Here is a 17,933-nt window from a genome sequence, read left to right on the forward strand (position 1 = left end):
AGTGGTCTGTGCACTGCGCTCAGCCACTGTTACCAAATAAACACCGAATGTCACAACCATAACTTGACTGTAGCCTTGGAAGAGAAATTCACAGACATGACAATAGTTTCGACAAGAAAGAAGAGAGCTTAAAGGTAGGCGGATCCTGCACTCCGATACTACAGCGAACAACTGTTGAAGGTATTTAGGCAAGAAACACAGCGGTTATATGGAGAAAAGCCCTTGCACGATGGCACGTCAGGTACATACAATCTCCGGCTGCGAGCTCGACTCCAGTCCGCCACCAGAAATGCAGGGTGAAACTGTGGCAATGCCAGCCACTCGTGAAGGCGAAAAGTCAGGAAAACGTTAGGTACAGCCATTACATCAGCAGTAATTTTATTCATTCGTAGATCATTTTTACAGGGATATTGAAAAGGTAACATAATTCACATACAGGGTCTCTTCTAAGAGTCTTCAGGTTCATTTTCTCTGGTGTTTCAGCGGATATTTGCAACTTTGTTGTAGCGTTGTGTAGCTGGAGTGAGCTCAATAAAAAGTAGTGCTCATCACGTCTTTCATGAGAAGTCCAGTGCCAACGGAAAGCGTCGGTTTATTTCCCATTAAAAACAAAATGATTTTCAAAGCTGTCCAAGATTAGTCTAGTCCGATATTCGTTTTGCCGATAAGTACTAACAGGGAAAGTAAAACTCGAAGAATAAACAAGTACTCCAGCACTACCGTGGTCCGCGAAGACTGCCACCGCCATCGTGCGTGCAGCGCTACTCAGTCGCTGATGGATTGCTGTTTATTCTTCGGGTTGTACTGTTCCTGTTAGTACTTATCGGTAAAACGAATATCGGACTAGACTGATATGGGAGCTCTGTCGAACTGGCACGCAAAATTCTGATTTAAAAATATTTTGTTTGTAACGGGAAACAAACCGATGCTTTCTGCTGACACTGCGGGTAACATGAAAGACTGACTATCACTAATTGTTTGGGATGACTCCGGCTACACAGCGAAAAAAAGGTACTGCAAATATCTGCCGAAACACCAGAGAAAATGCGCTGGCAACCTTTGGGAGAGACATCCCGTGTACAGGCCGATTACGTACTTACGGATCTAGTGTGACAAGGGTAGAACAAGGAGTCGGTCATGGCCTTGTGGTAGAAACCTTCTCGCCGTTTCTCTCAAGTAATATAGGAAAATCACAGAAAACCGAAATCAGGATGGCAGGACCTCAGTTAGAACACATATCCTTCAGGATAAAAGACCAATCTACTACAAACAGCACATCGTCGTTCGGTTAATCCATAATGTACAACGCCGTTTTGTTTGTATAGGGTGTCCCAGGAGCAATAGTCAATATTCTGGGACATGACATGAACGACCATTCGAAGCAAAAAAAAGACTGTTAAAAATATGCGCTACAGTGCATACGTTAGGGAGTTATGAATACTTTTTCATCTACGATATTGTGAAACAAAACTCTTCTACTGCAAGCTCTTTAGTTATCATGTTTTGAGAGGTGGCAGTATGGACATAAATAAGAAAAAAATTCCCGGTAAACATGGGCTCTTACATACCACATCTTAAAAGCTATCTCCTCTACTGAACAAGAGCTCGTAGCTCTTGAGATATGTGTTTTAGGGCCCATACTTAATAGACATTTTTGCTTAGAATGATCGTCTTGTCATATCGCTGAATCCTGATCGTTCCTCCTGGGTCACCCTGTATATTCTTGTATTGAAGTTACTTCATAGTGTTCAAATGTTCAAATGTGTATGAATTCCTAAGGGACCAAACTGCTAAGGTCATCGGTCCCTAGACTTACACACTACTTAAAGTAACTTATGCTAAGAACAACACACACACACACACACACACACGCACGAGGGAGGACTCGAACCTCTGGCGAGAGGGGCCGCGCAAACCGTGGCATGGCGCCTCAAACCGCGCGGCCACATAACGTAAAAAGCTAGTTGTTCTCTCATTTCTCAACAACTGCCACTGGACACGCACGCTACGTAAGCATTCGGATCTTGACGACGGCATTTAATTTCCGTTTTGTGTACCGCATCTTCCCATTTGCTTCCCTGAACAGCTGACTCTCTCCGTACTGAGTCAGATATTGAGCTCAGAAAGAAGATAAGACGTTAGCATCACCCAGTGCAGAGCTTTACTGAAATATTTTTCAGAACAAAAGTTAGTGTTTTGTCAAAAGACAGTTGATTTATTGTTATTTAATTTTGTTACATTTTTTACCATTTTTAACCAAATCTATTCTGTTTGGTATTCATTCATTGTGTAGAATACACAGGGTGGTCAGAAACAGTCTGAAAAGCTTGTAAGGGTGTTGCAGGGTAGGTTGTGCTGAGAAATAATTGATAAGAAAAATTCGATACGTTGCGCTGTTTCCGAGTCAATTAGTATTGAAGCTAGCCAATCAGGCCGTTGCGCACACAAATTCAAGCAGTACGCCAGTGATGGTGGCGCCAAACGTGTTCTTCGTTTGGTTTGCGACAAGAGAACGATACAAAAATTTGACATGGGACGGTAGTAAGGATCAAACCCGAGTCAAAGGCGTCTACGCTATGAGAACAACTGCCACTAATTGTATCTCGCTGGCCGTTACAATTTGTGCGTGCAACTGTCTGATGGGCTAATTTCAGTGCTAACTAACTTGGAATTGGCGCAGTGTACCGAATTTTTTTCTTAACAATAATTTCTCAGCACGACCTGTCCTGCGACAGTTTTGCAAGCTATTCAGAGTATTTCCGAACACCCTGTATTGTCTAACCGGCACCTGGTAACAGCCTTTTTGAATAAGTGTAATTTTGTAATATGTTTAAGTAATTTACTGTACAATTTTATCCCCCGATAAAACGCTGTGTGACTTCTTCGTTATTTCTTTCTTCGCAAGTTCAGTCTGGATCTTGTTCTGTGGTCATCTACAGAGTTCTTTGTGCTGTAATTATTAAGGTTATTAAATCAATTTTGATATTCGTAATTAATTGTTGAGTGGAGTTACATGTAGATAATACCAATCAGCATTTTCATTGTGATTACCGTTTGAGTCATGACCCCAATGCGTTTATTATTTCCATCTTCATCTACATAGGTAAACGAGGACGTAATGATCTGCACTACTTACATGATTTAAAACAGAGAGCTTTCTGTTGAAAGTTCTCAACCTAAATGAACACAAATGAATCGCGTGTGTTGCGTGTTGCAGGCATGCAGAACCTGTCCATCTCGTGCGCTCTGGTCTGCCTCATCGTGTTGGGCAGCGCCGCCCTGGTGGGCGCCTTCGGAGTCCTGCGACATCAGATCAGCGCCGTTCTGATCACCGGCGTCATGTACCTGCTCGCCGGTAAGCACTTGCAAGTGTCCGCCCACCTGGAAGAATGGTCTGCAAGTGGAAATTGAACTAAACGATTGAGCAACTGCTATGACACTATCTCCCTCCCTCGTCCTCCCACTCTTCCTCCCTCTCTCTCTCTCTCTCTCTCTCTCTCTCTCTCTCTCTCTCTCTCTCTGTGTGTGTGTGTGTGTGTGTGTGTGTGTGTGTGTGTGTGTGTGTGTTTCTTCGTCTAACTCACTATCACACTCGTCCTTCCTCTCGCGCTGTCTAACTCATTTTTTTTTTCCTTTTCTACATCATTATCCTCCTCTCTAACTCATTCTCCTTTTCTCTCTCTCATTCTCCTTCTTTGTCACTCTTTCCCTCTCTCACATTTTCCCTCTCTAATTCAGTGTTCCTATCTATGTCACTCTTTCATTATCTAATTCAGTCTTTCTCTCTCCAACTCATTCTTCCCCTGTCAAATTCACTATTTCGTTCTTTAATCCGCTCTCTGTAATTCACTTACTCTGAACCTTACTGAAAAACTTCTTGAGATGGTTCCTGGACTGAGAAGGGTAAAAGATGTGCGAACTTTGTTAAGGTACTCCGCAATAGAGCATTTATTTAATTCATAGTCAGTCCCAAACCCACAGGGGATGAATGCGTCCAACGGGTCAGCGATTTTGCTCATCTTTCGCGTGGTTTTAGCACATACCTAGGTGTAACGATGGTGCCCTTTCAAAGTTTTACAGTCCTGTTGAATAACACAAGAGAGTACCGGTCAGTGCGCAGCAAACTTAGCGCTAACAAATAAAGCGGCACAGCAGTCTTCCCGAGTCTCATTCCGTCTTCTTTTCTTATCTTCCATCAACAAGTTCTATTGCTACAACGAATGATATTTATTCGAAAAAGAACAATAATTTTAATGTTAACTATTCTAGCATATTCATGGCAAAGTATAATAACGATTTTTGACGAACAGTTATTGTCGACACATTCATGAGTGTATCGCTATTAGTGAACATTCTTCAAAGCAGGTGGAGCCCAGTATGAAATGAGTTCGATACACGCAAGCATGTACGGATACATAAATAACTGTTCATTACATCACGATTCCTTATTTTACCTCGACTATCCCTCGCTATATATGTACTAAAATGATTATCACTAACATTATTATGTTGTTCCCGGTGGTTCATGGTGTGGGTTCCTGTAGTCATGTCCTAGTTCATGAACCACGGGCAACGTATGAGTGGCCAAGTAAGTGTCCCGACAGTCGGGATACCAGTTACTTTAGAATAAGGTTGGACATCTCGGACATATTCTGAGTCGTGGTCACCTTTGTGCTCATACGGCAAAGACTACCAAATCCACCGGTTAGTCCCTCAACTGTTAGGGTTAAAACTCAATGGGACTCGGGGCAAATAAGGCTAGCAACCTGCTTCCCTGGTACTTTAAATATGATGCTGGCAACAATCAGAGCAAAATGCCTCGGACCTTTGGAGGTGACGGAGTCCCACCTCTAACTGACAAACCAGGGACTCTTAAGATACGACTTGGCAAACAAATGGTAATGAGATGGGGAGCTATTAATATCAATGGGGGCTACTCTGCGAAGAAGGTAGAGCTGGCAGAGGCTGCAAGTAAGATGGGGCTGGACGTTTTAGCTGTTAGTGACAATCGGGTAAGGGGTGAGAAAGAAGAGGAAGTGGGAGAATACAAGGTCTACCTGTCAGGAGTCAAAGCAGGAATAGCACAGTGGGGTGTAGGGCTTTACATCAGGAAAGAAATCGAACCCAGCGTAGTTGCAATAAGGTATGTAAACGAGCGACTGATGTGGATAGATTTGACAGTGTCTAGCAAGAAAATTAGGATTGTGTCAGTATATTCGCATTGTGAAGGGACAGATCAAGATAAGATGGATAGTTTTTATGAGGCACTCAGTGATGTAGTTGTTAGAGTAAAGGACAAGGACAGTGTTCCGCTCATGGGTGATTTTAATGCCAGGATTGGAAATCGAACAGGTTATGAGTAAATTTGGAGAGGATATGGGTGCCAACAGGAGCGGGAAACAACTCTTGGATTTCTGTGCCAGTATGGGCTTAGTAATCACAAACTCCTTTTTTAAACATAAGAACATTCACCGGTATACTTGGGAAGGCAGGGGAACCAGATCTGTCATTGACTATATAATAACAGATCAGGAATTCAGGAAGGCTGTGAGGGACACACGCGTATTCAGGGGATTCTTTGATGACACTAATCATTATTTAATCTGCAGTGAAATTGGGATTGTGAGGCCGAAAGTGCAGGAGGTCAGGTCCATATGTAGGAGGATAAGAGTGGAGAAACTTCAGGATAAGGAAATCAGGCACAAGTACATAACAGTGATCTCAGAAAGGTACCAGTTAGTTGAATGTAGTCAATTACAGTCATTGGAAAAGGAATGGACAAGGTAGAGGGACACAGTACTAGAAGTGGCTAAAGAATGTCTTGGAACAGTAATGTGTAAAGGTAGGATGAAGAAAACAGCTTGGTGGAATGACACAGTCAAGGTAGCCTGTAAAAGGAAAAAGAAGGCGTGTCAAAAATGGCTACATACTAGAACTCTGGTAGACAGAGAAATTTATGTTGAAGAAAGAAACAAAGCCAAACAGATAATTGCAGCATCCAAGAAGAAATCTTGGGAAGACTTTGGAAACAGGTTGGAGACTTTGGGTCAAGCTGCTGGAAAACCATTCTGGAGTGTAATTAGCAGTCTTCGAAAGGGAGGTAAGAAGGAAATGACAAGTATTTTGGACAGGTCAGGAAAACTGCTGGTGAATCCTGTGGATTCCTTGGGCAGATGGAGGGAATATTTTGAAGAGTTGCTCAATGTAGGTGAAAATACGATCAGTAATGTTTCAGATTTCGAGGTACAATGGGATGGGAATGATGATGGAAATAGGATCACATTTGAGGAAGTGGAGAAAATGGTCAATAGATTGCAGTGCAATAAAGCAGTTGGGGTGGATGAAATTAAGTCGGAACTCATCAAATACAATGGAATGTCAGGTCTTAAATGGCTACACAGGATAACTGAAATGGCGTGGGAGTCGGGACAGGTTCCATCAGACTAGAAAAAAGCAGTAATCACACCAATCTTTAAACATGGAAATAGAAAAGATTGTAACAACTACAGAGGTATCTCTTTAATCAGCGTTGTGGGTAAAATCTTCTCAGGTATCGTTGAAAGGAAAGTGCGAGTATTAGTTGAGAACCAATTGGATGAAAATCAGTGTGGGTTTAGGCCTCTTAGAGGTTGTCAGGACCAGATCTTTAGCTTACGGCAAATAATGGAGAAGTGTTATGAGTGGAACAGGGAATTGTATCTATGCTTTATAGATCTAGAAAAGGCATATGACCGGGTTCCTAGGAGGAAGTTATTGTCTGTTCTACGAGATTATGGAATAGGAGGCAAACTTTTGCAAGCAATTAAAGGTCTTTACATGGATAGTCTGGCAGCAGTTAGAGTTGACGGTAAATTGAGTTCATGGTTCAGAGTAGTTTCAGGGGTAAGACAAGGCTGCAACCTGTCTCCACTGTTGTTCATATTATTTATGGATCATATGTTGAAAACAATAGACTGGCTGGGTGAGATTAAGATATGTGAACACAAAATAAGCAGTCTTGCATATGCGGATGACTTAGTTGTGATGGCAGATTCGATTGAAAGTTTGCAAAGTAATATTTCAGAGCTAGATCAGAAATGTAAGGACTATGGTATGAAGATTAGCATCTCCAAAACGAAAGTAATGTCAGTGGGAAAGAGATATAAACGGATTGATTGCCAAATAGGAAGAACAAAGTTAGAACAGGTGGACGGTTTCAAGTACTTAGAATGCATATTCTCACAGGATGGCAACATAGCGAAAGAACTGGAAGCGAGGTGTAGCAAAGCTAATGCAGTGAGCGGTCAGCTACGATCTACTCTCTTCTGCAAGAAGGAAGTCAGTACCAAGACTAAGTTGTCTGTGCACCGTTCAATCTTTCGACCAACTTTGTTGTATGGGAGCGAAAGCTGGGTGGATTCAGGTTACCTTATCAACAAGGTTGAGGTTACGAATATGAAAGTAGCTAGGATGATTGCAGGTACTAGTAGATGGGAGCAATGGCAGGAGGGTGTCCACAATGAGGAAATCAAAGAAAAACTGGGAATGAACTCTATAGATGTAGCAGCCAGGGCGAACAGGCTTAGATGGTGGGGTCATGTTACACGCATGGGAGAAGCAAGGTTACCCAAGAGACTCATGGGTTCAGCAGTAGGGGGTAGGAGGAGTCGGGGCAGACCAAGGAGAAGGTACCTGGATTCGGTTAAGAATGATTTTGAAGTAATAGGCTTAACATCAGAAGAGGCACCAATGTTAGCACTGAATAGGGGATCATGGAGGAATTTTATAAGGGGGACTATGCTCCAGACTGAACGCTGAAAGGCATAATCAGTCTTAAATGATGATGATGATGTTCCCTTCCGAAGAAACTTGATTCCTTGTAACATTACAAGTTTTCGATGGATAAGTAGAAATAAGAAGAAAACGGATTCGAAAGCAATACGAGCAGAGTTCTGTTCTGCCGCCTTAGCTGGTCGCCACTGTGATGGTATGAGGTGCCAGTGGGCACACAGCATATCATCTCTAGTGCACTTAGTTGGTAAGCTGGATAGCAGGCGTTACGTTAATGATGCGTTAAGGCCGGTCTGTGACTGCACTATACTGCAGTCCTCCATGACGCTAGTTTTCAACAAGATAACACAAGACCACATATTGCCCTTGTTGTCCTTATCTACCTTTACGCAGAGGATGTTCGACTGTTGTCCCGCCAACACGTTCCCCAGATCGCTTACCCACTGAAAACACTTGGTCATAGGCTACCAAGACAGTGGCATGCCAACACTTGCAGCCTCTACGATTGGTGAAGTCATAGAGCTGAAGCAACATGGTATGCCGGACCTGTACCTTTTATCGAAGCTCACTTTTTTCGAATACTAGCTGAGTTAGAGGCGTTGTTGCTGCCAGGAGTGGCAGGTCTATGTACTAAATTTGGCACACAGTTTGCCATTAAAATCACTGCAAATTGAATTATCTATTCTTCCTTATACTGTATACACACAATAAATAAAATTTCATTTCCGGCAATCCTTCCTGGATCAGTAATTTTAACTGGTATCAAAGTAAATTCCAACTATTTTTGACACAGACAGGCCCCACGTTCACTGTTCAGTAGCAGGTTGATGTTCTGTCTATAGCAGTTGTTCCCGATCCTTCTGACTGTCATCAGATATTACGAATGCCCCCCGCATTCCCCCATCGTCAACAACCATTAGCGTCTACCTTTACTTTAGAATGAAGAAGAATTTCCTGGAACTGATTTTTTTAAGGTGACGGAAGATAAATGATATTTAGTTTTTGAAGTTGTTGCCTTAAACTATGTTAAACCATGAACCAATGAATCAATGAAACAGTTGGCACTGCTTATTTCTGACAACATTTTTTTATAATGATAGAGCAGTTCTTAGTGCACCGTAAGTGGTACATAGAACACCTTCTCAGAAAAGAAAGCTAACTGTGCACATTGAGGGTAGACACCTGGTACAAAACATGTGTATCTTCTGGTGAACCTTCCGGGATGTAAGGTCGTGGTCCATGAAACTCTTCAGCTCCTACCGTTTCGTCCAGAGCTGCGCTGGACATCTTCATAGGGGTGTTTCTCCTCCGGTGAGTCTTGCTGACTGACGGATCGGACGTCTGAGAGAGACTTATATATCGTAGAAAGTGGGCGTGACCAAGAGTTACACGTGATATGCAGAGATAATCTTTGTCAGAGATAAAACTTAACTATCGATCGTAATCTCGTCACGGATAAAACTGTCTAGCAATTCTGTAGTGCTACTGTCCAAATATCACTAAGTTTCATGGTATCTTCTTTCCGATTAAAATTATCCCTATGTTTATATATTTCAATTGCTTCTCTACAAAGCCGTGGGTAATAGTTCGTCGTCGTAGATAAAATTTTTGTTTCGGAAAACCTCACTTGATGATTTCCTGACTGAAAAGCGTGTTCTGTTACAGCCGATTTATCTGTTTTTCCTGATCGGTAAAGACTTCTGTGTTCTTTTAACCGTGTATTTACGCTTCTTTTTGTTGTTCCAATATAAACTTTTCCACATGTACGCGGAATTTTATATACGCCACTGGCTAATAGAGGAGCGCGTTTATATTTGAACAACAAAAAGAAGTGTAAATACACGGTTAAAAGAACACAGAAGTCTTTGCCGATTAGGAAAAACAGATAAATCGGTTGTTGCAGAACACGCTTTTCAGTCAGGAAATCATCAAGTGAGGTTTTCCGAAACAAAAATTTTATCTACGACGACGAACTATTACCCACGGCTTTGTAGAGAAGCAATTGAAATATATAAACATAGGGATAATTTTAATCGGAAAGAAGAGACCATGAAACTTAGTGATATTTGGACAGTAGCACTACAGAATTGCTAGACAGTTTCATCCGTGACGAGATTACGATCGATAGTTAAGTTTTATCTCTGACAAAGATTATCTCTGCATATCACGTGTAACTCTTGGTCACGCCCACTTTCTACGATATATAAGTCGCTCTCAGACGTCCGACCCGTCAGTCAGCAAGACTCACCGGAGGAGAAACACCACTCTGAAGATGTCCAGCGCAGCTCTGGACGAAACGGTAGGAGCTGAAGAGTTTCATGGACCACGACCTTACATCCCGGAAGGTTCACCAGAAGATATGTCATCCGGTCGTGAAAGCCTTCATACTATGAACAAAACATGTGTCCTCTGCACCACACCTCCCCGCAGCGATGCTTGCTTCACCCTGCGCTCCCATTGCAAATCTACCAAGTTTAAATATGTGCACTATACTCAATTGCTTGTAAATCACTTGTACGCCAGACTCCTGGCTTTTTAACGGACACAAACTGGAAGACTTCAAGCTACAAATGCTTTGTGTCTGACCACTCCCACTAACAATAATAATAATACTGTGTTGGCCCTACACCAATGTAGCAGCCATTTGAAATAGTTACTGTTCTGCTGTGTTGTCGATTAGTTCGTTTGTATGCTGCGAATTGAATAATGAAGCAATTTCTGGTCCCTTTTAGGGACTATTTACAGCTTGGAGAAGACATTTTTGTGAGATAGTTAAGCAGTTGTGGAGTATATGTCTCAATTTCTTTGTCCTATATGCATGGTTCAATGTGCACAGTATGAATGTCGTGCATGCACTATATGAGGAAAATGTTCACACATTTGTTTCACAGCGTGTAACCTCCACCCACTGTATCATGCGTTAATGCTACCATTAGGGAAAATTGTAATTATTGGTAATACATACGCAGTATTACAGTCGTATGAAACAGTGATAATGTTAATGATATTTCAAAAAATTAATTTCGTGAGTAAAACACAACCGAACCCTTTTGTTTTTACCCTTCAGAAAATTTCATTTTACCCCTCAGGATGTAATTACTCCCATACTGGGAACTACTGGCCTACAGTGAATAAACCACCATTTGACAGTGACTTCCGTGGTTCCTCTTTCACTTCAAATAAGAGATTAATTTTTTGATTATTAGCAAGACGAAACAGCGGAATCATCTTAACAACGTGAGCTAGGGAAAACATCGGCCTAATCAGTGGTCACTGATTCGCTTCTAACAGTATAATATGTGACCGTGAATCGGTATTTCAATGCGTATAAGGCCTTTCTAACGCAATGACGCTTCATAAGACATCGGACTTCGTGTAAGAAGTTCAGGATAAATGCAGGTTTTGTTATTGACCACGCAGTACACATTTAAGACTGCTGTCACGAGGGCCGGTCAATGGCTCATCGTATTCACACTTTCTAGCTGAAATTGTTGCTCACCGATACAAAAGATGAAAAATATTTAAAAATCAATGTTAGGACAAGGTATCGTGATAATGTTAAATAGGAACGTCATCTCGCCCAAGACTGTATTGATATAAGAAATATAAAACTGGAATGTCACCCCCTTATATTCACTGCTGTGACAGAAGGAGCATAAAAAAGAAGAGTGATACAGGAAGCTAATATGATTCCTCAATCAACTGTTTTTAAACAAAATCCAAACGATTTTCCAGAGTTTACGGACTTTACAGGCGTTTATAATGCTGACTGCGCATTTATGAGCTTGAGTAGGGTTTTATTATTTCAAGTAAAATAAAAGGTAATGTTAAATATGATGACATAGTTATGTCTGTAAAAAATAATCTTTGCGTCCACGTCGGACACTCCTTGTAACCGCTGCACTAGGTGGAACAACCCCTTGCAGCGAGAACACGGTGATCGACAGGAATTCCCGAAGCCTTCCTATTGGACTGTAATAAAATAATTTTCTATACGCTATTTTCAATATATTCTCTATCAGCATACATAGAACAGGTACAAAATAATTTTCTATAAGCTATTTTCAATATATTTCCTATCAGCATACATAGGATAAGTGAAAAATTTTAGTTCTAACAAAATTGTGACACGTTTAAACAAATGTCATTTTCTTTACCCACAAAATCAGGAAAAAAGCGTGCACCAAAAATAGATATAGCAAAACGGCTCCGTACGCTGATGGAGAATTCAATTTAGAATGCTGGTATCAGATTCTGCTGGCATAAAATTCTGATCAAAATCGTATGTACCGTTCCCAACTTATGTTTCCTACCAATTTGTAAAATACGATTTCGATAGAAACGCGTTTAAAGTTTTGGGGTTACATTGTTAGTAGCTCTGGTCAGCGATCCTTGGCCCATACAACAAGCCTTCCAGATCGAAAAGGAGGTCCTCCTCCATTTTCTTCGTGGAAGTGATGGTCCTGAGGGTCCTTTTGGCAGCTTCTGTCATCTGTTACTCTGCTCTGCTTGCGGAAGTTGTAAGTAGGCTCGTCCAATCTCAAGATCGAGCATGTTCATGGTTTGCATCATGCCTGCTAGGGCGTCGTTTAAATTACGTGCTACCACACAGGCCACGATATCGACTGTTTTTCCCCGCTGTGAGTGGTTTTGGGAGACGCTGTTTCACAAATCACCTTGTAACTCGCTAAGGGATTTCTGGCGAACTGGGGTGAACGATGCAATAAAGTAGACATTCCAGAGCACATTTTAGGACAGAAAAAAGTATAGAGTTTTTGAAATTTTCGAAGAGGACTTATCCCTTAAGAAAGGAGAGCGACATGCGCGATTAGCGCGAGCTCTTCACCTGTCACTTACTCGGCCGGAAACGATGGAAGACGTGTTCCTAAAGAAGGCTGGCCGCCACACATCGCTCCAGCTTGGGACACGGAGCAGAGCAGGCCGTCTCCGGCGCCGAGCCTATCGACAGCGCCTCCCCACCCCCCTCCCCCCGGTGTCCCTGACCCGCCTCGCAACGTCGCGACGCCCCACTGGGACCGACGCCAACTTCCCGCCACGTGCGCCGTCATTCGCTCTCACTGCCCAGGTCGGGCGTCCCTATTGGTTTAATGTCGCGCGAGTCGTGGCGTACGTCCAACTTTCACTGCCAATATTCATCCAATGCGCTCAGGTGGGTCGTACCACAAAAAGTAACTGACAACGCGGCTCCACGCAGTCCGTTGTCACCTCTTAAAAACGGTGTTTGAACCAATTGTCTGTTCGTTATGCAGCTCCATGAAATGCTCATTACTAACGCCAGCGGTAGAACACATAAATGAAAGTAGAAATTTAACTGAGGAACAATACGAAGAAAAAACGGCACTGTTTAATATATTTTACGTTTAATGCGTAATCACTCACAATAAACCCGTTTAATGTTATTATTCAATAAACAGAAGAGTCTAGATCGTGTTTTATTAACTGTTAAGACGGTTTCGGACGAGTCAGGCGTCCCCCAGACTTAATTCTAAAATACAGGACTGTTGCTAACAATGTGTGTTTAAAATATTGTATTACAGGCGTTGACATACGTCAACGGGGACAGATGAAAATGTGTGCCCCGACCGGGACTCGAACTCGGGATCTCCTGTTAACATGGCAGACGCTCTATCCATATATATATATATATTTTTTTTCTCTCTATATTGTTCGTTGAATTTGTTCGTGGCGGATGTCCGATGACACCCGTTCAGGTTTTTTGTTGATCCGTTCACTCAGTTTTTTATTACAGAGGGTAGCTAACCCTCTGACCGAGCACGCTGAGCTACCGTGCCGGCTTTCCACCTGAGCCACCGAGAACACAGAGGATAGCGCGACTGCAGGGATTTATCTCTGGCACGCCTCCCGCGAAACCCACATTCTCAACGTATCGTCCCGCACTACATTCGTAGTGCCCCCGCCCATTACACTCATTACTCGCGGCGCGTTGCCGATTCCCGTAAGAATTCGGGCACTTTGTACATTCGCACAGAAGAATAAGATGGTCAAGTGGCCGGTGAGTCTTAACTGTATATATACTAAGATGGTATCTGTTCTTTCGGACAAGTCCAAAAGAACAGATACCATCTTAGTATATATATGTTTAAAATATTGTAACTAAAAAAATTGGCTTGACAGATGAAAACAAAAAATAAAACTGTGTTGTTTCTCTGTTACTTTTGCAAAAGGTTTTCCTCTTGGGCGCCACAAACATACAACGTTTTATACGAGTATAAAGGGTATTGGTGCTGAACATATAATAATACAAAAACAATAAAGCTGCAGGTGAAGATGGAATCGTAGCGGAAATCCTCAAATCAGCAGGCCCAAATACTATAAAAGAAATCACCGAAATAATACAAGACATTTGGCAAACAGAACGAATTCCGGACGACTGGAAAAATGCATTAATTCATCCTCTACACAAGAAAAGAGAGAGGTCGGATGTAAACAACTATAGGGGAATCTCATTGATATCAGTAGCTTACAAATTTCTATGTCAATGCATTCTCGATAGAGCACAACAACAACTAGAACCAAAAATTGGAGAATATAAGGCAGGATTCAGACCAGGCCGTCCATGTCCAGAGCTAATTCTGAACTTAAAACTAATCTTAAGACATCAGAGAACAAGTGGCAAAGATGTAGTTTGCACATTTGTTGACTTTAGGAAAGCCTACGATTCAGTTGATCGTCAATCGTTATTCCAAATATTAAAATAACAGGGTTTAGATCTGAAAACACTTGCAATGATACAACAGACATTGATAGACACAAAATCTTAAGTCAAATTTATGGGGGAAATCTCTGAACCTTTTCTGATCAAAACAGGAGTAAGACAGGGGATGGACTCTCTTCACTACTGTTCAAGTGCGTCCTTGAAAAGGTGATACAAGAATGGCGCAAGTTGAAAGCAGTCCTCAAGATTGACCAACCAATTACTCTCGGCAGAGGAAAATTAACAGTAGATTGCTTAGCATTTTCAGACGATCTAGCCATCTTAACTCGCGATGTTTCAAAAGCCAAAAAACAGATTGAACTCGTGAAAGACACAGCGGAAAAAGTCGGCTTGCAAGTATCTTTTGAAAAGACAGAATATATGACTTGCAACAAACAAGCACCAAACTTCATGGAGAACAAATATGTCAAAATGAAACGAGTCCTACAATTTAAATATCGCGGCGAAACGATTCAGGAAAATGGAATAGAAACGAAAGCCAACGAAGTGAGATGCCAAAAGATAGACACTGCTTATCGACTCCCTCAAAATATCTGCAATATAAAAAATGTGTCACCAAGCACACAAAACTTCGACATTACAATACCGTCATAAAACCAGATTGCCTATATGGATCAGAGACACTAATTTTAAACAGGAAAACAGACATAGAAAACATTCAGAAAAAGGAACGGAAGATCATAAGAAACATTTTAGGCCCAAAACTTGTAGATGAACAGTATTGACTAAGAGGCAAACAGGAAATCAAACAATACTCTAATATTCAAAGTGACATTGGAAAACGCAGATTAAGATCCTATGGACACATCAAAAGAGTAAATTTGGACAGACTTACAAAGCAAATAGTTGAATTCTATGAAAACAGGAGTAAATCTAAAACAGACCCAATGAAATGGATTGGCGAAATCAAAACAGATCTGAAACTAGCAGGAATTACACCAGAGGATATCCAAAACAGGGAAATCTTCAGATCCAAAATTCACAAGTTGCAAGTTAACCACGAGGAGAAACTAAAGAAGAAGACTGTGATAACGTGGTCTCAAGAAAGAAAAGAAGCCCACAGCAAAAGAGTGAAAGAAATATGGGCACAAAGAAATGCTAATGCACGCCACTAAGTACTTTGTGTAGTCCTAATGGGCTCATTCGCATATATATAAAATGCAATAACTTGAGACGCATTTGAATTATTTATTGGCATTTTGCTTTTAAAAGTATGGTCACTCAAAATGTTTTCTGTGTTTGATTGCGGCAGTTTGCACCTCGTCTGCATGCGCATAACTGCTTTGTTTACGTAAATGCGCGTCAGTAGCCATGTGGACTCCACAGTAGAAGGTGCTCTCTGTGTTATGCCACAACGTCCTCGCGACGTGATCTTTCAACAAGATGGCGCACCTTGCTATTTTACGAACATTACGAGGGACTGCTTGGATCATGAGTTCCCAGATCACTGGACTGAGACAGGTAATCCATCGACTGCTTGGCCGCCTTCTGCCCAGACATTACGCCATTTGATTTTTCTCTGTGGGGCTTCATCAAATGTGGCGACACCAGTTCATGATCTGCCAGACCTGTGTTCTTGCAGCCATTGTAAATGTTACGCCTGTAGTGCTGCAAAACACTTGGAGAGAAGTGGAATACAGATTAGATATCTGTAGCGCCACTAATGGTGAGCATACTGGGGTGTATCAGGTGTGTAAAAAAACATTTTCGCTTGTCATTTTTGTAAAAAAACATATCGTCAATAAATATCTCAATTGCTTCTCAAGTTATTACATTTTATATTATTATATATTTGGCCTGGACACCTTGTATTTCAAAATGTACATCATAAACTGTGTTCACACTAAATTCCTTCCTTACTATAATTTTTATTTTTGAATTTGAGAACGGACATTTACGTACGGCCACCGCCGGCTAAATATCGCTCGCTGTACAGTTCAGAAAATTATTGCAAACTAACGGTTAGCAATTGTACGTATCGTATTTTTATTTGAATTGAACAATTAAGGGAAAATATGCAACAGCAAGGAGTTGGGTGACATAAACGAAAGTTCTTGGTTGAATTAAGTAAATTTACTTCATTCAACTGTTACCTAAAAGATAATAATGTAAAAATGAAATAGCACAAAATAAAATTGAAAGGAAACATCAAATGGTTCAAATGGCTCTGAGCACTATGCGACTTAACTTCTGAAGTCATCAGTCGCCTAGAACTTAGAACTAATTAAACCTAACTAACCTAAGGACATCACACACATCCATGCCCGAGGCAGGATTCGAACCTGCGACCGTAGCGGTCGCTCGGTTCCAGACTGTAGCACCTAGAACCGCACGGCCACCCAGCCGGCAAGGAAACATCGGAAAAAAATTTAAAGAAATGTGAATATCGTCAGAAGACGCATACAACTGAGACATCTTAGAACAGCCACCTTAATTTTAGAAGAAAACGCGAATTAAGACAGCTTAACGCCTGGTTAAGCCGCGCGGTTTGAGACGCCATGCCCAGAATGCGCTGCCCCTCCCGCCGGAGGATCGAGTCCTCCCTCGGGCATGGGTGTGTATGTTGTTCTTAGCATAAGTTACTTTAAGGCAGTTTATGTAGTGTGCAAGTCTAGGGACCGATGACCTCAGCAGTTTGGTCCCTTAGGAATTCACACAAATTTGAGCATTTTTTTCAGCCAGGCTAAAAACAACGAATTAATGAAAATAAACTGGGTTATATGTCAAAGGGTGTAAAATAAACGGTATCATTGTCCTACGTGGACGACTGTAACAATAAAAGGCAAACGATAAAACCAGATCAGGGCCCTACCATGCTAGTGGTCCAGAGAGATTTACTCTCAGTACAAACGGAAAATTATAAGAAAATGCAATAGGCACAACTCTGGCATTTCAAATTAATGTTTTATAATATAACGTATATCAAACATAATGCAACAAGATGTACTACCTACGAAATATTGTTATAACTTCTTAATTCCACGTTGTCCGCACCTCGTGGTCGTGTGGTAGTGTTCTCGCTTCCCGCGCCCGGGTTCCCGGGTTCGATTGCCGGCGGGGTCATGGATTTTCTCTGCCTCGTGATGACTGGGTGTTGTGTGATGTCCTTAGGTTAGTTAGGTTTAAGTGGTTCTAAGTTCTAGGGGACTGATGACCATAGCTGTTAAGTCCCATAGTGCTCAGAGACATTTTTTTCTTAAATCCATTGTGATTTGTTGCGATGCTAAACTAACGTCTCTTGATAGCTTTGCTATTAAGAAAACGTTACAGACATTAATGTTATTAGTTAATTTAAGAGCAGTCTAATTCGCTATAAGTTCTTGTGTTATTTCACTCAAGTTAATATCATAATTGAAATTATCTAGTTTTCAATGGCTTAAAAAAGAAGTGATACTTTTCCAGTATA

The 17,933-nt window shown here is 41.5% G+C and overlaps 1 protein-coding gene across 1 annotated transcript in view; it reads left to right on the forward strand.

The window, feature by feature from the left end:
• Positions 1–3,219: 3,219 nt before the first annotated feature.
• The window catches only part of LOC126234565 (uncharacterized), a 40,072-nt gene continuing 25,358 nt past the window's right edge, over positions 3,220–17,933 (forward strand). The window contains exon 1 of the mRNA XM_049943269.1: positions 3,220–3,355. Coding sequence (XP_049799226.1) covers positions 3,220–3,355 — 136 coding nt within the window. The remainder of the gene's footprint in view (positions 3,356–17,933) is intronic.

Source organism: Schistocerca nitens, chromosome 2 (genome assembly GCF_023898315.1).
Source record: "Schistocerca nitens isolate TAMUIC-IGC-003100 chromosome 2, iqSchNite1.1, whole genome shotgun sequence".
Lineage (NCBI taxonomy): Eukaryota > Metazoa > Arthropoda > Insecta > Orthoptera > Acrididae > Schistocerca > Schistocerca nitens.